The sequence below is a fragment of the Hyaena hyaena genome, unplaced genomic scaffold, assembly GCF_003009895.1.
Source record: "Hyaena hyaena isolate Hyena2069 unplaced genomic scaffold, ASM300989v1 scaffold_453, whole genome shotgun sequence".
Lineage (NCBI taxonomy): Eukaryota > Metazoa > Chordata > Mammalia > Carnivora > Hyaenidae > Hyaena > Hyaena hyaena.
In genome coordinates this window covers 1,050,486-1,074,346 of record NW_024081083.1, presented here as the reverse complement: position 1 = coordinate 1,074,346, position 23,861 = coordinate 1,050,486, and the positions used below count along the sequence as shown (strand labels likewise).

Here is a 23,861-nt window from a genome sequence, read left to right as displayed (position 1 = left end):
TCCCTTGGAAACGGCTACGTGTTTGAGCCCGGGGCCTCTCGTGTGGCCATTCCAGCCATGTCAGCGTGGCCTCTCCTTTCAGCTTGTTTTGTTTATCCAGCAGCTCATTACTTAGGAGTAGCCTGTCAAAATAGGTTAAATATCCTTTGGGAAACATGGTCGCTCACTTCCTCGAGATACCAGAAATATGTCGAATACAGGGGGAGATGGGCTTGATAAGAAACGCGGGATCGACTTGCATCACCCAAAAATATTGTCCTGCTATTCTGGTTGAGTTTCTGCGCGCATCAGTAAAGCCCTAGCAAACCTCCAGGCAATAAATTTCTGCAGCCGACGTATACAGACACCGAGGGAAGCAGGGAAAATGATTGCTGATGATTCGTTCTAACTACTTGACCTTCTGACCTCTTCTCTAGATATATGACCAAGATGGAACACTACAGCACTTTATTGATGGTGGGGAACCTAGTAAGTCGAGCTGGATGAGGTATATCCGATGTGCAAGGCACTGCGGAGAACAGAATCTAACAGTAGTTCAGTACAGGTAACGTATGTACCTTGATTTACCACTTGAATGGAGCTGAAGCCCTTTGGCTTGTGGGTACAAATTCAGGCTTGCCGCTGGTTCTCAAATACCCTGCAGAGTCCCCCAGAACCCCGTGAGGACCGGCACAAAATTTTTTGCTAGGTTTTTGGAATCTCCTTGGTTCTTGTAACAGTACTAGCCTGAGAATTTGGGAGTAGAGATGTTCATGGAAGGGCCTCTTTTACTCCGTGCATGTGATGAAATTGCCTGAACACCCACAGGTGCCTGAATGAGCTGGGAGAACCCGCCGATGTGGGGTGATGCCCCCCCCCAACCGATGTGTGCATGGGCATGGATAGGAGTTGAGAGATTCAGCCCCGGATCCCATGCGCACCCCTATCTTCAGACTTTCTCCCTTTGGAAACCGTGTCATTTGCACTCAGGCGTGGGAGACCGAGAACAAACTCTCAGCCTGCTCAAGGCTGCTTTTCCAAAACCGTTCAGCCCAGCGGCCATGGCTGAGCCAGAATAACCCATCCTGATCCCTCAAAAGGGTGCCAGAGCCTTTGGCTTTGGCCCTTGGACCATTCGAGGTCCGTTTCGGGTGATCAGGCAGTTCCAGAGTGTGGAGAAGCCCCGCTTTCCTGAGAAGTTTGGGCAAAGCCCAAAGGGTAATGAAGACAAGGGGGAGCTACCCTCATTTCCCAGAATCCCACAGGGAGACCTCTGGTGGTGGCGGGGTGGGGGTGGGGCGCAGAGAAGCAAGGTGGATTCCCAGATGTCTTGCCACAATCGCTTGGTGCACCTGTTGGTCAGGCATTTCCACTTAGTGCTAAAGAAGGCTGGAGTGGGGACGGGAGCACAAAAACAGATCACAGAGTGGGGGGGGGGCCCTTTTCTCAAAATCCCTCGAAAACATGTGCCGTATAAATACATGACCTCAGTTATAAACAGCCATGTTCCCTTTAGAATCAGAAGCAACTGGTTAGCTTTATTAGGCACCACAGACACATCAAAGCAGAAGGTCCTGTACTCTGCAACTTGGCGCCTTGCCCGTGGCTATTTATTTTCTTTCTTTCTCCCTCTTTTTTTCTTTTTTAGTTTTTAAACATGAAGCTTTAAAAAAAAAAAAAGAAAAGGCTTTATCCCCCTCATAGGTTAAAGGCTGCACAAATCTGGCTGGCTCTCCGAAGGTCTCCAGTTCAAAGGGAATATATTTGGGCAGCACGTGACTCACTGCTATGGTTTCCGGGCCAGTTATATTTCATTAAATAATGGTTTCAATGAAACCGTGCATGACGGGATTTGGTTACACTGCAGTGTACGGGCATTGCTCACTTGACTGCAGCCGCCTTTCTGTCCTGAAGTTTTGATGAAACCCGGAGCTAGAAAATTAGTAAAGGTTGGGTTTGTCCCTCCAGCAAAAGATAGCCTTGCCGGTTCCGTAATGAGCCCCTGGGGAGGCAAACTCTGAATCTGGGGGAAACAAGAAACCCCTAAGAGGAAGGTGGGCAAGAGTTAAGTCAGTTACGTCTCTGTCAGTAGTAAGTGGATTTTACAGCTCCCCTTTCATGATGGCGCTTCACCTTCTAGAGCTCTCTGCTGATCTGTTTTCGATTACTTCGGATCTTTATAAAATGAACTACAAAAACCCCATTTAAACAACTGGCCCCCATCACCAGTGGCCACGTCCAAGAGTAAGAAAATAGAAAAGTTGGACCCTGGAAAGCCAGATTAATTTTTATTGTACACGAACGTCCTCTTCACAAAAAGTCAGCTGGTTTAGATTCATTCTGTTATGATTTGTAATATCTAAATGGAATTTTCTTCAAAGCGCCCTTGATTGATTGACCCTTCGCTGAACGTTTTGTTTTTATTTTGAGGCTGACAATAATGTTTGTTGGCATGAGCTCTGCTTCAACTGCGTTGGGACGCCATGAGGCTATCTTTATGAGTCATCCAACCACAATACTAAATACATGTCAGCAAAGGAAATATTATCTGAAAAGGGAAAAATCTCTTTGATGTGCTTCAACATGCAGAGATTTCTGCGAGTTTTGGAAGCTTTGCCCACTTGTAAGAACGGTGTACGCTTACACTCCCTCCCCCCCCCCCCCCCCCCGCCTCCCTTTCGGCTTACCCTGTGCCTCAGAAGACCACCCATTGCTCGAAAACAGTTCTGTTCTTTCAGCAGCAAAGTGTGTCATTTGGTTTTTAGCACATTCATTTGCCGGGCGCTGTGTTTATATTAAGGGAAGCCAAACCGAGAGATGAAATGTTACAAGGGTGAAGTACAAAGTCGACTCAATTTTTCTCAAGTTAGGAGATGCCGGTGATTTATAGCTCGGCTCCAATTTTGATTTTTTTATGTAGCGGTGGAAAGAATTAATAAAACGCACAGGCTCTTGGAGACGCGGAGGGAGGCAGGGTAGCGAGGTCCACGCAACAGGCTGGAGTCTTTGTCAGATAGTCATAGAATGTAGGGAAAAACATTCTGCTTAGTTAGCAGTGCCCTCATGAGACAGAATGGCAGCAAGTAAGGAAAATAACAAGATAAATGAAATTTTTGCAGCTGCAAGTAAAATATTGAGAATCTGCACTTTTTTTTATTGATCTTTATGATCCTATTGCCAAGAGCCACTTTGTGGTGACAAAATATGTTGACAAGTGCATATCTCACTGCCATGAAAAATGTGGTGAAGGATTCGCCTTGTGTCTGCAGTGTTATACAAGGGACCGATTGCCCTGCCACAGCCAGCTCCTTACAGAAAGGCTAAATTTAAGGCCCACCAACCCCAAACACTTTTATCTTGAACTTGAGGCTCATGTTTATAGCAATTCTTCATTGAGGAAGCCAGTCACGGTCTTCTCATTTTTTTTTTTTTTTAAATCTGTGTTTCTTTCCAGTACCGAAGCTCTTATGAAAAATGTTCATTTCTTGGTACCTTCACTCTGTCATTTCAGAGGGTCCTCTTTGAGCCAGAGTAACGTGCTCCCCTTGTGTTTATTGAATATCCATACGTTTCCCCAGAAGAGGGGTTTTCTCTTCTCTTGTATCAAACCTGAGAAGACAGGCGATGGGGAAGATTGTTACTCTCCCCTGTCCTTAGTTCACAAAGCCGCTTCATTTTATTACAGATTCCGGGACGCGCCATGCCAAGTTGCAAGAATACATGTAATGCTTTTCCTTCAAATAGGAAATCAATAATGTTAATTGATAGATGAAGGTGAGGCACCAGTGTCTACAGTTTGCCAAGAGATGGAATTTTCTCGTTAATCTGAGAAGGAATTTTTTTTTTAATGAGCCTTTGGCTTTCTGCCAGCTCTTGGGCCCCATATGTGTCTCCTCAGCCAAAGTGTTCTGTGGAGGGACATTGTGGAAATAAACTGTAAGGTGTTTATTATACGGGGTACAGGCTTTAATTGGTTGTTGGGAATGATAAGGTGGGTGCAGATTTTATTGCAAACAAACCGTTTAGATGGAGCTGGGCAGAACTTTTTCGGGGCGATAAAAATGTGGACGGGGGGCGGGGGCACCTGAATCCTACCTATTACTAAGCTGGGTTTTCTTTTGTTTTGAATAGGTCGAATATATTCTACCGAGCCTGTATAGATATTCCCAGGGGTACCGAGCTTCTGGTGTGGTACAATGACAGCTATACGTCTTTCTTTGGGATCCCCTTACAATGCATTGCCCAGGATGAAAACTGTAAGAATTTCTTTTAGCTCTGAATTCACATCTCGAAATATCTATTTGAAAGCTAACAATTTGAGTGTTGCTTGAGACTCCTGAAATCCAATTCGCTCTGATAACGTGATGCAAATGTGCGCGAGTCTGTTCCCTCCTTTTCTTCTCCCGCTCCTGTCCTTTGCTTTTTTTTTTTTTACAGGGCATCTTGACTTACGCAAGCCAGTCCTTTCCTCACCTGTTGACAATTTCAAAGCCGTTGTCATAGTTTTAAGTAGTCACTGGTAGCAATATTGAGGCAGCTGGTATTTCTTTAAAAAAAATTTAAAAATGTTTACTTATTTAGAGAGAGAGAGAGAGAGACAAAGCTTGAGTAGGGGAGGGGCAGAGAGAGAGGGAGACACAGAATCTGACAGCTCAGAGCCCTATGCAAGGCTCAAACTCACAGACCGGGCAATCACAAACTGAGCCGCATTCAGAGGCTTAACAGACTGAGCCACCCAAGTGACCCCGAGGCAGCTGCTATTTATTGAGCACCTACTCTGTGTCTGGCCCTGTCCTCCCCACCACATGGGATTATGGATTACCAGAGCCGCACAAGATAGAACTCCAGCTCTGCAGGGATCCAGAGTGTTGCCAGAGTCACATCAGAGGCAAAAATGAAATAATGAGAAAGCAGTGTTGTCTAATTAGGGGTAAAAGCCCTCCAGTCAACTGGGTATGCCAAGGAGTCACTGGAATGAGAAACAGTAGCAAAAATCATAGACACGTGACTGAGGAATTTGTCTTCCTAACTTCCCTAGTCTGAAATGAACTATGTACGTTCTATCTTCATTACCACGGCAGTCATTATCTCTAAAATAATAATAATAATCTCATCTAAGCAAATGCAACCTTGGAAGTGATTTTTACCCAAAGTTTTACTTTTGTTTGCTCAATTCTTTGGGAAGTATTATAAGGTGATTTCAGGATTTAGAACAGACTTAGGTAATGTCTTTTAGTGAGAAACACTGCTTCACTGACCCCATTTTTTTCTTGGCACCAAAGTGATAACAGATAATTACAGTGAACTAACAATTTGGGATTCTCTAACAGAAAAACCAGCAGAGAGAACAGATGTATTGAAGAAACTGCAGTTTGGGGGAAAAAAGTGTTATTTTTCCTTTTCCACTTACTCTCTCTCTCTCTCTCTCTCTCTCTCACACACACACACACACACACACACACACACACAAGTTCATGTTACTCCTGATAAAAATGTTGATGGTCAGATATTTCTTTTCCACGTCTTTATTTTATTTGCAAAAAAAAAAAAAAAAAAATAGAATCCTCAGGAAGCATATTGCCATCAACTTTCTCTTTCTACTTTACCCTAACCCCAAACCAGTCTCCAATCAAAAAATGAATCTTTGGACCTATAGTGCATTCCTTTTACTTCCCAAGTTTCCATTGGAAAGTTTCTTCTCTGCAGTGATACTGGTGTTTGAGGGAGTGTCTGTTTTTGTAGGAGAAAATCTCTGTTGGACATGGAGCGTGCGGTTGGTGTTTGAGGCAGAAATGGACAGGAGACCAGTACGTTCTGTCTTCCCAGAATGGCTCCGTGCCCCTGCTCTCCTAACCTACACCAAAGTCCCTGTACAGAGAAACACCAGTATCCAGCCCCCCAGCCTTCTGATGTGGCTATGTCTCATGAACCTTGACGTAGCATCACCTTCAAGTAGGGAATTTGATCCCAAAGCCTTTCAGAAATGCTGTAAGGTCTACTGTTCCCTCCTTTACCACAACCCACTACAGACTCGGAAGATGTTGTAGTGTGTATGTTGAGGAATGTCTGATAATAAGCTTATTGAAGCCTAGAGTTCTAAAGTACGTAGGCACATAGTCCAAGGATGTAGTCATTCATCGCTCAGATATTTATTGAACACCTCTAGCAAGCTTGTGTCTTTGTAGGTGCTGCAAATACAGTAGCCAAAAAAGCAGACGGGAATTCCTGCCCTCCTGGCGCTTACATTCTAGTGGAGAGAGACAGAGGAATGAATGAGTGCATACATGGTTTGCCAGGTGCTACATTTTGTAGAGTGGCCGAAGCAGGGAAGGGATGAGGCATGCCAGGAGTTGGGCGTTGGGGTTTTGGGGAGTGACAGGGGAAGACCCTGCTGGGAATGTGGCCTTTGGGGTGAGATTTGATGAGGGGCGGGATCAGCCACGTGTTTGTTATTTGGGAGAAGAATGTTCCAGGCGGTGAGATGAGAAGTGTTAAGGCCCCACGATGGGGCTGTCTCTGGCCTGTTGGAAGAGTACGTGGAAGTTAGCCCGGGTGTTGTGGAGGGAGCGAGGTGAGGAAACATTAACTCAGACGTGGGGCGGGGCAGGAGCGGGGACCCTGTGGGGCCCAGGAGGCCCCTGTCAGAAGCCTGGCTTTTCCTCTGTTCGAGGGCCAGGCGAAGGGTGCCGTGGCAGAGCTCCGAGCTGAAGAGTGAGATGTTCTGGCTGCAGTTGTAACAGGATTATGCTGGCTTCAGAGTGGAGACCAGACAGTAAGGGCTGAGGGTGGAGCAGGGAATCCAGTTCCAGGCTCTTGCAGGAATCCAGGGGAGGGAAGGGATGGTAGTCTGGGCCAGTATAGACACGGTAGAGGTGGTGAGAAGTGGTTGGATTCCGGATACGTTTTGAAAGGCAAGCCAACAGTACTTACGGACACACTGGATGCTGAGCGAGAGAGAAGGGGTCCAGGATAACTCTAAGGCTTTGGTCTGAGGAATGAAGGATGGAATGGCCAGCTACTGAGTTATGAGTCAGAAATGGAAACCACCGTGGAATTACTTCTATTTGAACTTTTTAAAGCTTATTTCTTTATTTTGAGAGAGAGTGAGCGAGATAGAGAGCATGCATGTGTGCACGTGGGAGAGGGGCAGAGAGAGAGAGAGAGAGAGAGAGAATCCCAAGCAGGCTCCACGCTGGCAGCACAGAGCCTGACTCGGGGCTTACACTCATGAACCGTGAGATCATGACCTGAGCCGCAATCAAGAGTTGGATACTTAACCAGCTGGGTCACCCAGGCACCCCTAAGTTTTAAAAAAATGTTTTGAAGTTATTTACTTGTTTTGGTGAGAAATAGTGCACGTGGGCATGCAAGTGAGAGGGCAGAGAAAGAGATCCATGGAGTTACTTCGTAGGGAATGCATTTCGTACCCTTGATGCTATCTCTGAGGCGGGAATCACATGTTGGCAGCATGGCTTGTACCTCATGATGCTGAGACAGATGTTGGGATTGGGCTGGAAGGTTTTGGGATCTTGTGTGCCATTCACACCCACCGACAATGTGGATCTTAGAGCGTACCATCTGGTCTTCAGATTCATTGGCTCAGTGTCATCAGAAGGGTACTTTCTAGAAACACCGGATGCTTTGCTTTTTAATCCTTCTGTCTCCTGGAGTCTGACCGTGTAAAGCACTCTTGAGGTTGCTGCTTAGAGTACAACGTTAACTCCACGGCGATGTATGTTCAGTCATTTAGCACCTGAAATTCTTGGAAGAAATGATGATAGCAGCTTCAAGTGTGGTGGATTCAGTAGACAGATGAAGCACCTCTTTTGAGTGTTGAGTTCTGAGCTCAAAGTGAGGGTGGAGGGAAGCGTCAAGAAAATTAAGTCATTGACTTAAACGCTCCACACTGATAGTCCCCCTCCCCCCCAAGGGCATTATAGGAATTTTATTTCATTTCCTGTCTAAGAGCCATATATCTGTCATGTGATTGGCCACCCCAGAAACCAGCAGAAAGCTTCATCAGATAGTGTGGGGGAGATATATGACCTTAACTCTAAGATGGATTCACCGAGAGAGCTGGGAATGCTTTATAATGAGGGTTCCTTATTCTGTGCAGAGAAAATACTTGGTGTGATTTAAAAGCACATATGTGTGAAAGGGTGCGGGCAGATAATTTAACAGATAGCCTTCCGCAGCCCTGAGTAATTTAAATCATCTCAACTGGATTAGCAATTCTGAAACCATTTTTATCCTACTGAGCAAGCCACGGAACACATTCGGTGCCTTAAAAAGAAGCTTCTTGATACCAGACACTTATTTCACAAAATACCTCCACGGGGCCTCTTGCCCACAGCCATTACTAAATGCCCCCACTCCCCCGATGAATATTGAGAATTTTGTTGCCATTATTTGAAGGGATTAAACGCTGCAGCCAAATTTTTCTTGGTTAATGAAATTGAGACATGGCCCAAGACTTTGAAGGGAAATAGGATTTTACCTAGCAAATAATACTTATGAAGCACTTTCATTTACTAAAATATCGTTTTCTTCCCGTGGTTCTTTCAACAATGAAAGTACACATTTCCTATTGAGCGGTGTGGTGGGTTCAGGCCTCAGTGACTGCCCCCCTCCGGGGACGAAGGCCGAGGGGCAGTGGGGCAGACGCAGGTGCCCAGACAAGCCATTGAGAGCCGCCTGGCTGCTCAAAGAGAAGGCACCGTTTCACGCAGGCATTTGGGCTCTGGAAGCAATTCCTGTGTTGTTTTCTTTGTAAGAAACCGTGGTTATGAATGTAATGGAGCTCCAAGCAGAGCATGGCTCCATCCACCCTCGGCTTTCCAGAAGAGCCCGAAGGAAAGCCTGTGTCGACAGATTGCATCCGCGAGCAGGAATGAGGCCCCCCAATGCTTGCAGTGGGGGATTAGCTCCTGCGGAGTGTAAAGACCAGAGTGTCGTACTCATTTCAGAGGATATGAAAAAAAAAAAAAAAACAGGGAATCCATGTTAAACAAGTCTCCCTGCTGCTTTTTCGGTTTTGGGAAGAGAAGCCGAGGCAACAGAGAATCAGTGGTGGCGAGGGGCACTGGATGCACTGCCCCTCTCCGGCTTGCCTCTTTCCCTTGATTTTACAGAGCAGAAAACAAAATGGGCCGCCTCTGCCTCTACCCGGTACCCCCCTCACGCCACCCATAAGGAGGCGCTAGGCCCAGGCTCACCTTTCATCTGGAAACATGGACTAGCTTGTGTTCTCGTTGGTTCTAGCAGGGCCGTCTGTGTGCCCAGCCCCGCGGGGAGTGTTGTGATGTGTAGGAGCTCAGAGCCTGTCCTCAAGTCTAGAAGAAAGCACTGGAGCACATAGCATGTAAACCAGATTCACCCCAGGAGCCCGGTGACATGGCCACAGCTGTCAGCCTGAGCTCAGGGGGTTTGGGCTGCGCATTCAAGAAGTTGAGGGGAGTCCACGCTCCGGGCCCCTTGATGACCATATGAAGCTGGGATTTGACTCCTTGCGTAAGCCCGGGGACTAGAAATTACTCTTCTCTCCCTGAGTGAGGACTAGAAAAATACTGCTCACAGTTCAGTCAGCCAAGGAAACGTCCATCTCAGGTCATTGGTGAAAGCAGTGTCTGGTGAAAGCAGTGTCTGGGGCGCCTGGGTGACTTGCTCAGTTGAGCCTCCGACTTCAGCTTGGGTCATGATCTTATGGTTCATGAGTTCAAGCCCGACATTGGGCTCACTGCTATCAGTGCAGAACCTGTTCTGGATCTTCTGTCCCCCACCTCCACCCTTCCCCTGCTCGCACATGCTCTCTCTCTCAAAAATAGTAGACATTAAAACAAAACAAAAAACAGAATGCTGCACTCTAGAAACCAGCCCAGGCTCTGGGATGATGTGGGGCTTGATTTTGTACAACCTGCCAGGCCTGGAAACCCTGGGCCAACAGAGATTGGTCCAGATCTGGAGACACCTGTAGGGTGCTAGAAGAAGCAAAGAGAAGTGACCCCATAGGGATGCCTCTGTACCTGCACAGGACTCTCAACAGAAGGCAGCCCCCACTGAGAATGCATCCATAGCAAGAAGTGACCAAAAACACAGGGAAACCCACTGTCGTGAGAGATTTGGTCTCCTTGGGCGCTTTGGAACCCTGTGGGGTGCCACCTAGATCCCAACCTTGCTATTAGATCGAGGCACTCATTCTCCTGGTGGTGGGGGTGGGGGGAGAATAAGGGGCTGCAGGCTCTCAGAGGAATTTGTCTCCAGGAAGCACCTTCAACCTAAGAGACCCACTTTGCCCTTGGTCGTGTTCTCCCTCCGTGTAGCCCATGTTCAGCGACTGGGAACTGTCAGGGCTACTAGGGACTGGTTCCCTTGCGCAAAGAGGACACCTGTGAAGGACCAGAGCTGTGCATCTCCTCTCTGGATGTGGTCTTCTTGCCTCACTTCCCCAGAGGTGTTGATCGAGGGAGCGCTCCTCTGTGAACCTCGCGCACACAAAACTGCAAATCTGCATTTCAGTGTCTTTCCCTAGGGGACCTGATTGAGGTATTCCTGGATTTGTGTTTCCGACCCAGACCTCTGTACTGACCCCCACACTCCCATCAAGTTGTGTGCTTTATATCTGCCCTGGTATCTGACCAGAGTGCCCAGCTCAGAACATATGACTGAAACCATTCTACCCCTCCCCCAGTTCAGTAGCTCACCCCCATTCATCCAGTTCTTTCTAGAAATGCTGGCATTCTACTTTTACTTACCCTTCTACCAATCAGTTAGAAAGCCCTATTAATTGTGTATTTTTTTTTAAAGTTTATTTACTTTTGAGAGAGAGAATGAGAACCAGAGGGGAGGGGCAGAGAGAGAGAGAGAGAGGGGGGTCAGAGGATCCAGAGTGGGCTCTGTGCTAACAGTAGCCTGATCCAGGGCTCAAACCCGTGAACTGTGAAATCATTATCTGAGCCTCAGTCAGACACTCAACCAACTGAAGCAGGCACCCCAAGATTAGCTTATTTTATTGTTTCAGCTTATTGACATGTTTTGTGAAGAAGTAATTTGGTTCCGTAGATCAAAATCCAGAAAGTACTATGGACACATAATTCCTCTTGGAAGTCCATGGATATGTTCCCATATACTCTCCCAGAAGTTTCTTTCTTTCCTTTTGTTTTGCCCACTAAAGTATTTGAGCGTGTTCTCCCTCTGTTTCTCTGACTTTCACTCTGTCCCTCTCACCCCTTTATGCAGATGGTAGCATACTATCTACATTGTTCTGCACCTCACATTTTCATTTAACACTATGACACAATGATGCATTTAAGGCATAAATCTTATCAGCACACACCCTAACTTAAGATCCTTTTTTTGACTTGCCATCACTTTTTTTTTTTTTTAAGTTCACTTATTTATTTTGAGAGGGAGAGAGAGAATCTCAAGCAGACTCTGCACTGGCAACAGGGCTCCATCCCATCAACCACAAGACCATGACCTGAGCCGAAATCCAGAGTTGGATGCTTAGCTGACTGAGGCACCCAGGCACCCCATGTCTTGCCATTACTCCTATAATGGATCCCCAGTTCTTTAGTACGGTAGCCTATGGGCCTCATGGCAGCTCCAGAAAGTATTTCCTGTGGCTCAGGTAGTGTTTTACAAAATCAGAATTCACGCATCATTAGACTGGCCATGTCCTGTTTGGTTTGTTACAGACCCTACGTCCTCTTTTGAGCTCCTCCTCTGCATGCCACGTACACCCTGTAGCAAAGCTGCCCATGTCCAACTTCTCGCATTGCCTTTTCCTCCCTTCCCGCCTGTCCAACACTTGTGTACCCTTCAGGGCTCACATTCAAGGTCACTGCCTTAGAGAAGCTGTCCCTCACTCCCCAACTTTCCTGGCACCTCTTCGTCTCTCTGATAGCATGCATCACACTGTGTGTTGTCCGTGCCAACGTACATGTCCCCCCTCCCCCACCATTTTGTTCTTTCTGAACCTGGGAGATGCCTTACAGGTCATGGTGGTTTACCATTAATGGTGCAGACTACAATGGGTGGGATTTTAGATTTGATGAAACTCAGTAAGAACTTGTTTGCAGAAACCTTGTGTCTGATAGCCATCTCTGTCACTAGAGTGTAAGTGGCCTGAGAACAGGGGCAGGGGCTTGTTTGTTCGCCCCGCACCCACATGGCACCAGCAGCTCACAAAGTATTGGTGGACTGAATGAATGGGCAGAGGGTAGTTTTAGGGATCCTGCGTTTACCCCTCTCACTGTTTTAATTTACTGGGGTTTGACAAGTTCATGTTCTTCTTTGACTCTGTACCCTATAGGGCTCTGGCAGTTTGCCCTCTACCCCCTTCATCTTTGGTAGAAGGAAGAGATTTTCCCAGCTCAGTGTGTCTTCATGTGGAAACCGCATCCTTCTCTAGACCACTTTAGTCTGTCATCTCTGGGCCTTTTGCGGTTGTCTGCATGCTCGCTCTCCTTTCTGATCATTTCCTGTGTTGTGTTCATACTTGTGGATCGCCGTAGCCTGTGGGCCTCTCATTTAGGAAGAATAGTCTTCTGTGTCCTTTAAATACTGCTTTAAGGGGCACCTGGGTGGCTCAGTTGGTTAAGTGTCCGACTTCAGCTCAGGTCATGATCTCATGGTTCATGACTTCGAGCCCCGCGTCGGGCTCTGTGCTGACAACTAGCTCAGAGTCTGGAGCCTGTTTCAGATTCTGTATCTCCCTGTCTCTCTGACCCTCCCTGCTCATGCTGTCTGTCTCTCTCTCTCAAAAATAAATATAAAACATTTAAAAAATTAGAAATACTGCTTTAAAAAATTGTGCTTTGTAGATATCGAGGGTCGTCTGAAAGTGTGTGGAGCTCTGCGGGACAGTTTAGAGATCACATACAGTTGCTTTTGTGATAATTATTTCTTCCCGTCCTTAGTTTGTCCTCTCTCTATGTTACTTATATGCTGCATTTCATTCAGTACGATTGAATTGATTCACTCATACAATAAAGGATCCCGCCCAAAGTAGAATGTAGAGTGTAGATCTTGCTTCTTCTTTCTTGAAAGCATATTACCTTTACTTTGAGGTGTCCTGGAAAAGGAAATAATAAGACAGGGCACCGTTTTATTCCCACCATCTGCACCGTTCTTCCCTCTTACTATTATCTTTACCTCTGATCCCAGGTATCCTAGATGATTATACAGACTGGTATAAATTTTTATCACCGTGTTAACATTGATCATTAGAGTTAAATTCTTTTGCTCCCCTATTCTCGTGCTTAAAATGAAGGTGAGGCAACTATAACCATTTTTGCAAATTAGTCTGTTAGGTTGTTTTTCAGGAGAAGTAAAAAGTCAGAATCCATGATCTATACTTAGAGTATTCTTTACGTTAATTTCCCCCAAGGGCATTATATTCCTCTTTCCAATAGTGGGGCTTCTGGCTGGTGATCCTGTCCTCATGCATGTTGAAGACGTCTTCATTCAACAGGCTTTCCACTGTGCCTTCCTGTTAGTGTGGCATTTCCCAACCTGCAAGAGCTTAGTGTTGCCTGAAAATGTGGGGGTCCTCCTGTGCTTTCTCTCTTCTGGATTAGTTACAAATGGGCTACACAAAATGGGCTCTACCCTGATCTCTGATGCTGCTGCCATTATAATTATTATTTTTTGACTAAAAAGCTACCGAAACATTCCTCCTTGTCTTGCAGTACCTATTTAAAGAGTAACGTTGGGGGCCCCTGGGTGGCTCTGTTCATGGGATTGAGCCCCACTTTGGGATCTATGCTGATAGCACAGAGCCTGCTTGGGATTCTCTCTTTCTCTATCTCTCTCTGCCCCTTCTGTGCTTGCCTTTTCACTCTCTCTCTTTCTCAAAATAGATAAACATTAGGGACTTCTGGGTAGCTAAGTCAGTTAGTGTCTCGCTTCAGCTAGGTCACAATCTCACGGTTCGTGAGTTCGAGCCCCACATCGGGCTCTGCATTGATCGCTCAGAGCCTGGAGCCTGCTTTGGATTCTGTGTCTCCCTCTCTCTCTCTCTCTGCCCCTTCCCCGCTCATGCTCATTCTCTCTCAAAAATAAACAAACACTAAAATAATTAAATAAGTAAATGAACATAAAAAGAGTAACAGTCTATGTGAATAGATTTTTTTCAAAAGTCGGAAACATATGGACAGATGTGATATGGATCATACACCTCTGCCTCAGAAGTCGAAATTACGTGTAAATATTTATATATAACATACAGACAGACAAAAATGTATATAGTTATGTATCAGTATGTTTATAGTGTGTATGCATATATGACATATATGCTTATGTTTATAATGTATTTACATACATGCCAAACACTCGACTACGTATAAAATGCTCTTTTTACTTTTGAAACACAGCTGGTGAGCAGTGACAGTCTAGGAGTATGGCTAGAAAAAAACGTCTTGGCAGTTTGAAGGCTAAAGCTTGCAGCTCAGCTGTGTCCTCTGCATATGTGACCCTGGCCAAGTGACAGTGCCAGGCCTTCTGGGGCTTTAGCATTTTTTATTTGTAGTAAGAGAAGGTTGCATTAAATCAGTGATTCTCGAACCTGAATGTACATTAGAAGCACTTGGGGGAGCCTCTAAAATGCAGATGCTGAGGCCCTCCCAAGAGACAGTGATTTAATTTTTATTTACTTTTTAAGCTTCTTTTATTTATTTATTTGAGAGAGAGAGCAGGGAGAGGCAGAAAGAGAGGGGGAGAGAGAGAGACTCCCAAGTACTGCCAGCACGCTGCCAGTACAGAGCCTACTGTGGGGCTCGAACTCATGAAGTGTGAGATCATAACCCGAGTCAGATGCTTAACCAACTCAGGCCACCTTTGTGCCTCTGAGACTTAATTTTTTAAAAGCCTCCCCTGTGAGTGTAATGTGCATTCAACTACACAGATGTCTTCCCAGATCTATAAGTCTCTTGCTTCATTTTCCCTTCCTGATGGGCTTTGCTGACAGCCCCGTACACAGAGCCATTCCCTTTATTGGATTCGTGTAATGGCTGTGATTAGGCAGAACACTGTCTGGGTTGGAAAGCCCTTAGTGGCAGCATGCCATCCCCACGTGTCTCCACATATGGCATCTCCCTGTTGCCTCAAGCACGGAGCCTCCCGGTAGCCACAGTCCACGGCCACTTGCTCTTTGTAGTCAAGCACGCTTGAGTTCACATGCTATGTCAGCATCTCAGTGATGGTCTGACGGAAGGATTAGAGCCCCCACTTCTGTATGTCCTTCCCTGTGTCCTTGAACCAGTGGCCAAGGACCATAGGTTACTTCCCATCACCAATCTTTTTGCCTGTCAACCTCTTCAGATTTCTTGGCCTCTGATTTTCTTCTCTTGGCCACCCTGTGACCTTTAATCTCTTTGACCCCTGAAAGAACCAATTCATACATTGTATTGACACAGTAGTTACTTAAAACAAGAGTAGTTGTTTTAAAACCTATTCTGATCACTTCCCAATCTGTGGGTGCCCCAGGGATCTGGATTATTAACGTCATAACAACTTAAAGAAAAACAGATGTCACATGTATTAGGTTTCCTTCCTCAAAAATATTTCTTCTGGTTCCTTTCCCACCATTCCAGTTTACATCCATCTTCCTTCATTCCAAACTGTCTTCCCTAAAATAACAGTAATGGTGGTCATCATTGATGGATACTTCTATTATTGCATTTATGTGCCGTAACAGGGGGTATAAAGATGAAGCCAGTGCTCCTGGGCCTCAACATCTGTGGCGTGGTTGCTGTGGCATCTTCTAAAACCTATCTGTGCATTAACCGACTCAGTCCATTGGGTGACCATTTCACATCTTATTGAGGACGCAGTTGTAGATTTCAGTGTTTCGTACTTGACAGTGGTCGTGAGGCTGTTAAAGAGTGCAGTTAAAATGGAGGCTGTCTCATCCACTTAGCCCGGCCATGGTTACTTTTAGGATTGTGACTCACACTGCCCTCATCTTATAGACAGAGAAGCTGAGGCACAGGGAGGCTGTGAATAACTTGCCTGAGATCACTAAGCTAATACCACGTAGAGTCTGGATTCGAACCTAGGTCCTCCCAATCCCAAACCCAGGTTGCCAGCACCATGCTGTATTGCCTTGCGCTCTGACCTCATCCACAGGACCCTGTCTGTAATCACACCTGGCTCAGACCCTCCCTGAACCCTTTTTTCTTGCTATTTCTGTACAGAAACGGTCAGTGTCTGTTTCCTAGGCAAGATGTCTTTATTTATTTGTTTGTTTATTTATTTGGACCTTCAAGAGCCTCTGAGGTCTACCTCTTTATTCCCATGGGGTTGAGACCCATGCCACCATGCCATTTGGTCAGCTTATCTCCCTCACCGTCCCCACCAAGGTGCCAGACTATCGTCTCTAGGTCTTGTTCACCTGGTTCCTCTCATCTTTCAGCCAGTTTTTCTGGACTGTGCCATGCTGGCAAGGTTCGATGAAAGGCCTCAAATCTTGAGGGGCCGAAACTATCTTCTCACACATTGCTCAAGTTTGTCCCCTTGGGCAGCCCCCCTCCCACTCTGTCCCCCCCTCCTCCTTTTTTTGCCGTTGTTCCTTCTGAAGTCTCTCCGTGCCTAGGGTGCAGTGTGGAGCCTCCTTATGGAGTCTTTATGTCTCAACTTGCAAGTGAACTCTGTGCGGTGAAGACGATGTGTAAACGGTCTATGGATATATATGCTTAACAAAGAGGCACTGAGTGAGATAGGAGTTTGTGATCTGAATGCTTCCTTTCCCCCTCATGTCAAGTTAGTTGTGAGTCTAGAGAAACAAATGTTGAAAATGGTGATGTCTAGGAATTTCTAGAAGCCTGTGTAATGGTGCTTAGGGGAAAGGCTAACAGAACTGACCTTCTGGCGCTCTTCTTGTCCCCCCAGTAAATGTCCCCTCCACGGTCATGGAGGCCATGTGCAGACAGGACGCATTACAGCCTTTCAGCAAGAGCAACAAGCTGCCGCCAGCCGCCCAGCAGCGCTCCGTGGTTTTCCCCCAGACTCCGTGCAGCAGGAACTTCTCCCTCCTGGATAAGTCTGGGCCCATGGAGTCAGGATTTAACCAAATCAACGTGAAAAACCAGCGCGTCCTTGCAAGCCCCACCTCCACGAGCCAGCTCCACTCGGAGTTCAGTGACTGGCACCTTTGGAAATGCGGGCAGTGCTTTAAGACTTTCACGCAGCGGATCCTCTTACAGATGCACGTGTGCACGCAGAACCCCGACAGGTAACCCCAACTCTCCATCGCTCCCCTCGTGTATGCTCAGTGGGCCCCTCTGCCTGCCTCGCTCCAGGCCCCGGGCACCTCCTGCAGCCACCTGCCCTGAGAGGGGTGCGTGCACATTCTGGAAGGTCAGAGATTAATGGCGGGGCCGCTGCTGGGCTTGCTATTGTTTAGCTGGGCTACGGGAACAGCAAAGGTTGCAGGGAGGGACCTTGCTCTGGCTTTCCAGATGGTTCTGTCCGGGTCTAACGGGGAGCCAAGTGGACGGCACATGTATGAATATCCTAGATGGAAAAATGAGGTCAGGAGCATTAGAATCCTCTCTGTCTTCCTAAGATAATATAGCTGACTGCCTTGCTTGCTGTCACAGGCATTTCAGGGTTCACCTCCAGTGTGCCGTGGGTATGAACTTAATTAAGTACTAAGAGGTAATGAATTGGAATTTTTTGCTTAGTACTATTTTTCTTCAGAGCGTGCAAACCCATAAATCCTGCAAAGCTGTCAAAAGGAAATACCTACTCTGCTAGTGATGTGGAGGAAAACAGATGCCACTTATTCAATAAACTAATATCCACACAGAAGAAAAATGTTGACCAGATACCTCAGAGTCAAAGTTGGTTTGAAAGTTTGTCAATAAAGAATTTTATGGCCATGAACTGAGGATGAAATTTAGCTGAACAAGTGAATTAAAATTTCAGGTGCTTTGACGAGTGGCACAGTAGATATAATGGAACTATTATTTATGAATCAAAACTGGTTTATTCGACAGTCTTGAGAGCTGGGAGCGCAAAAGACAAAAATCAAAATAATTCAGTACGAAAGGACCGTGCCTTCTCTCCCTGGCGCGTCCTGTGAAGATTTGATTAAACCCCAAATGTCTAAGAGTAGCCTGGAAAATGCGCTTTGAATATAAAATAAAATAAAACAAAACATAGAAAATGCTTTGGGGGGAAAGAAGAGAGGGGGTTGGAAGCAAGGCTTCTTAATATGTTCTTCATTTGGCCACTGAGTAATCTTAAGCCCTCTGTTCTCTTTGGCTTAGGTGACCCACCTAGCTGTCCCCTCCCAGCTGAGCAGGGTATGACAGCATGCTAGAGAATCTGGCAGGGACACAGAGGGTGCAGATGTGCTGGGAAGGGGGTGGATGTTTTCTCAAATAATAACAAGCACCCCTTTCAACGTGCCTAGGCACGTTTACATGTGTCTATGTTCTTTATTTGTGCCTTTCTAGAAACCCCTTGCCAAGCATCAAGCATTGCTGTAATCAGTTAATGTTGAAAAGTTTGCATTAGAGCTGTTAAGGCAGCTGGGCCTTTCCAGTGTTTTACACTTTCCCAGGAGAGAAAGTATCTCGCATTAATGCTTTGGGCTTTAGAGGTGACAACAAAAGTTGTGCGAATGTTTTCCTCACTCAGGAAGGGTTTTCTTTGAAAGTATCTCCCTCTCGCAAGTGTACGTAGAGCTTCAAGGTGCATCTCTTCCAAATTTGCAATGCATTTTGGTAGTTTTCAAGTCTAAAAGAGGCATTAAATTGTGTTACTAGAAACTTGGCATTCAGATGCATGCGTCTGTTATTGGCACAGGTACATTGCGGTCGTAATAAATCAATATGCAGGGTAAAAAATCAAACAATAGTCTAGATAGTTTCTGGACCCTGGAATGCAAGGCTTAGCTTTGAGTCTGATATGATTTCATGCTGAATATCGAATAAAACAATGAGAATATGTGACTGCAAATGGAGACTGAAACAGACTATTTCACCTGACCCCAGTGACACTTAGAAAACCCTATGTATATTATGGTTTAAGTCCCTGTGAAGTCTGTGCCATTAAATAATATTATCCTAATTTGTGAAACATCTATGTAAACTGTCAGAAAAATACCTGATACATTCAGTAGACTTACATACACCAGATCCATTTCCAGGAGGGACTGTTGGGTGAGTGCTGATTCATTTAATTTAGAGTTACTGGAAGAAATCCAAATGGCATGAGTTTTCCATTCTGGGGTAGACCCTGCTGGGCTTAGTGGACTCAGTTGCCCAGGTGTGGTGTGGCCAGGCCTTCCCTGATGACGTGTGCGGATGGGTGCTTGTTACCCAGGTCGATAGCCAGGGTCAGACCAGATGACTCAAGAAGTATGTTCTTTTCTCTCTTCTTTGCTTTGTCAGTGAACACTTCAGACGTAGTCACTACCATTGATGAATACGTTGAATTTAAGAATTAGGACTTCAGAAACATTAGGCCCTTTCTAGGCGAAGTAATGATGGGGAAGTGCTTAAATTACTGCATCGTGTCCAGACTGATGACTGGGGATTTGGGGCAAATAGTGGAAGATACCCACTCCCTGTGATGCACTAGTTTCTTTCTAGGCAGTGAATTTGCTTTTTGCAGAAAGTACTGGAATAGCTCGTTTCTGTTGTAGGATCTAGAATGCTGTCTTTGTACCAGCAAGTTTGGAAGTAGAAGATATTCTCCATGATTCTTAACCACATGAGTGAATTGCCAGATAAGAGGAAGAACTCAGTTGGGGTATCAGCTGTGTATCTGATGGTTGTGAAATTTGGAGCTTTCCCTCTTATTTTCCATGTGGAGAATTACGGCTGCTGAGTGTACATATTTTCTTCAGTTATTGACTCCATAAATCAGCCAGCTTTCCATCTTTGGCAGTTTGCAGGCATTCAGCCGTATACAGCGATAAAGCTTCAAACCTGCCGGTCAGAAACCATTTCTCGTCTCTTTGAAAAACTCACACACTGTTATTTTGATAGGAAAATCGTGCTAGGAAACCAGAGGCCAAAGAGAGAGACACCGAAGACAAAGTCAGAAGGTAAACAGGTTAGAGTTTCACATGCGTCCAAATTTGAAACAGGCCCCCGAATCCAAGGTCCAAGAGATTTTTCACTCAACAGACTGAATAGTTGGCCGTGAAACCCAAGCCATCTGAACCTTCATCAAAGAGACTCTGTGTGACTGTGTCCATGAGCTTTTCCATGGGAGAGACCATCAAAAAGTCTCTGCCTTGGTATAAAGGAAAAAGATCCAGGGACGCTTAGGTTGCCAGATGACCATTTTTCACAACCATGCTGTTTACACTAAATTCAGAAATCCCCTGTGACCTGGGCCAGGTAAGAATTAGCACTCAAGATTAAAACACATCCATGGGGGTCTGGGAGCCAAGGGAGTGTTCTTTCTTGATTTCCTGCTGTTAGTGCTAAGCAAATAGACCCCCAATTCTTTTTTTCCTTTTTCCCAGGCTCCCGACTTTTCTGTACCCCGAGTGGATTCCTAAGGAAGAAGCTGTTAGGACCTCCACCATGCATCTATTTAGGAACTTCATAAACACTAAGGGTTTTGCATTAGTGTCTGAGCTAGGCCAGGGCAACTGAAATCCCTTTTGCTTGAACCAGGAGTTAGAAATCCCTTTTCTCTTCTGTTTTTCTGCTGCAGAAACCCTCAACAGTCCCACTGGGGGGGCTCCAGAAAGGGGTAAGCAAAGCCTTCAATCTCAGCGGATCATTTTCTGATGAACGTGTCTTTCATTGTCTGCAGAAAGTGTCTTTCTAATGTGTATCTTTATGTTGCATCCTTTTCCCTTCCCTTCCCTTCCCTTCCCTTCCCTTCCCTTCCCTTCCCTTCCCCTTCCCCTTCCCCTTCCCCTTCCCCTTCCCCTTCCCCTTCCCCTTCCCCTTCCCCTTCCCCTTTCCTTTTTTCCTTTCCCTTCCTTTCTTGTGGCACATGTTTGCCTTTTAGCCTCCTGGGTGCGCCATCAGCTGCTCATATTTGTGTTGCTTTGAGCATCATTGTTTGTAACTGGATGTGGTGGTACCAGAGGGGAAGGTGACCCCAGAAGGTGCTCTTTGGTGGGAGGAGCCTGGAGATGACCATGTGTTTTCAGTGTGTCTGTGTTCTTGTGTTCCACTGTCCCCTTCCCCACATGTTCTTTCCAGGGTTCCGTGTTCTCCAGGCCCTGCACTTGCGCCGCTTCCCTGCAGTCCTTCCCTCCTTACATACAGCTGCGTACTTTTCTCTCCCCGCACGGCCAGCAGTCACCTAAGTAGCGCTCCCTTTGAAGTTCTGGAAGATGTGCACGTGGGCGGACTGACGCGGGGGATGGAGAGTACGTGGCCCCAGCCGAACAAGCTTTGTCCTGGAGGCTTTCATACCATGAACGAAAAAAAAAAATCAAAGGATTAATATTGTAAACCAGACCACACTTAATTTTGTTAAATGCTTCATCCTTTTTCTCTGTGTACACCAAACTGATCACAGACCCAAAGCAAATGAATTGCACATTTCACTGGAGTCATGTTTGGTGGAGACGCTGCCAGTTACAGAGAATGACAGGGGATGTACAGGATTGTCTGGCCGCTTGCTTTCTGCTTAAACGTATACCAGCATCGAGAGATCCCAACTAACTTGACCTAGGCTTTGTCTAGTTTTCAGTTACTTTTAAAAAAATATTTACTTAATTTGGGGAGAGCACAAGTAGGGGAGGGGCAGAGGGGGACCGGGAAGACAATTGGAAGAGGGCTCTGTGCTGATAGGCTGACAGCAGCGAGTCCGATATGGGGCTCGAACTCTAGAATCAGGAGATCATGACCTGAGCTGAAGTCAGACGCTCAACCAAGGGAGCCACCCAGGTGCTCCTGGTTTTTAGTTACTTTGTTACCAAGTATCTTATACCATACTCTGGTTTTTCATGAAGCTTTGATATTTCTGCACAGAAACTAGTCACACACGAAGCTATTTAAGTTTAAAGAAATCAAAATGAGGTAAAATAGTACATCCAGTTCTCAGTCACCCTGATGACATTTAAGGAGCTGAACAACTTCAGGTGGCTCATGGCTCCCATATTGGATAGTGTCATTCGAGGCGGCTCATGGCCCCCATATTGGATAGTGTCATTCGAGGTGGCTCATGGCTTCCATATTGGATAGTGTAATTTGAGGCAGCTCATGGGTCCCATATTGGATAGTGTAGATAAAGAACATTTTTAGCATCAGACAACACTGCTAGATATCTCCAGTAGTGTGGGGGGCGGGGGAAGCCCATAAGCTTCTTCTGGTTGTGAAATGTCATCACTTTGTGAGGAATGCTAGTTGTGTTTATTTTCAGAATAATGAAATGGCATCTGTGTTTGATGATTTGGGGGAGAATCAGAGTGCTTTCTTAGAAAGGAGATTCCCATTTAGCTGTTGAGTCACATAAGATCCTGGGAAGGGGAGCGCTAAACACAGTACTTGATGATGTCATTCCTGACAGTAGGACACATCACAGGGAGAAAGAACTTTGGAGTTGAAATTGATTGGATCCAAATGTTTAGTAAAGGAAGCCTCATCTTTTGGCCAGACCTTGACAAGTTTACGAGAATGTTAGTCATCAGAATAAAAAACAGAGTAATGGCAACAAATTCTGTGCCCTCAAATTACTTCCATTGTAAACTGTGAGTCTTCACTCCTGTGGCCAGTTATTCCAAAGAAGATTCTATAGTGGTACTAGTGTTTTCTAAGACCCACCCTTGGACTTGGGGATTTCATTCTGTTTTGAATGTATGCCTGCATCCTTAAGTGAAACCCTATGATGCAGTCAATGTTAAAATTACTTTTGGATCTTTTCCTTTCATTTTTTTTTTTAGAAGTCATGAAAATCCAGGAAAAGAAAGAATCTTGTCTGCTTGCTGTATAACTTCTGTACTTTCTGACGGCTAACTTCCTATACATTTCTAGGCGGAGAGAGCCAATCTGGTATCATAGTGGCAAGTAGAATACACATTTTAGTTCTGTAGTCTCCATACATAAATTCAGCTTCTGCAAAAATGACTATAAGCATCTGGTATAAAATCTTACTCTTCAAGATACCTAAGAATAAAAGGAGATCGCTTTGTTTCTTGAGATCAGTTAAAGTAAGGTTGGGTTCTGCATTTTGGTACTAGATTTTCTTGTTACCCTGAATTCTCAACTGTTTACCAAATAAGATTAAATGGTTCGTGGGGCGCCTGGGTGGCCCAGTCAGTTAAGCGTCCAACTTCAGCTCAGCTCATGATCTTATAGTTTGTGGGTTCAAGCCCTGCGTCGGGCTCTGTGCTGATAGCCAGCTCAGAGCCTGGAGCCTGCTTCAGATTCTGTGTCTCCCTCTCTCTCTGACCCTCCCCTGCCCACACTGTCTGTCGTCTGTCTGTCTCTCTCTCTCTCTCAGAAGTAAATAAAACATTAAAAAAAAAAAAAGATTAAGAGGTTTGTATTCTCATCAGTATGTATACTCACACATACAACCATAGCAGGCTCTGTGTGCGGGGAACTGGCTGGTGCACACAATGGAAGATGGACGTCCTATTGTTGATGCTGCATCTTATGGGGCTGTGTCTTGGGCAGGTTCTTAGGCAGCACATGTTGGTTACTTGCCTGGAAGCAGGACCAGAGCATGATGGGACGCTAGAGACAAGCTAGATCAGTACGTCCCTCGTCCGTCTTAGCAGAGAGATGAAGGAACAATCAGGCTGTTGACTTGTCAAAGCCCCACAGCTGACTCAGGCTAGAGGCTGAAGGAGGACTCCCCTTTTCTGCTTTCCCTGTTGTCTAGACCCTTCCATTCAGTCAAGATAAATTCCACAAAGTTTGGAAAGCTGTGCCCTTAGGTCACTGGATGCATAGCCC

General features: G+C 45.8%; 1 protein-coding gene across 1 annotated transcript in view; it reads left to right on the top strand.

The window, feature by feature from the left end:
- PRDM6 (PR/SET domain 6) overlaps nt 1-23,861 on the top strand; it is a 108,162-nt gene that overhangs the window by 73,106 nt on the left and 11,195 nt on the right. The window contains exons 4-6 of the mRNA XM_039253417.1: nt 417-544; nt 4,111-4,235; nt 16,867-17,209. Coding sequence (XP_039109348.1) covers nt 417-544; nt 4,111-4,235; nt 16,867-17,209 — 596 coding nt within the window. The remainder of the gene's footprint in view (nt 1-416; nt 545-4,110; nt 4,236-16,866; nt 17,210-23,861) is intronic.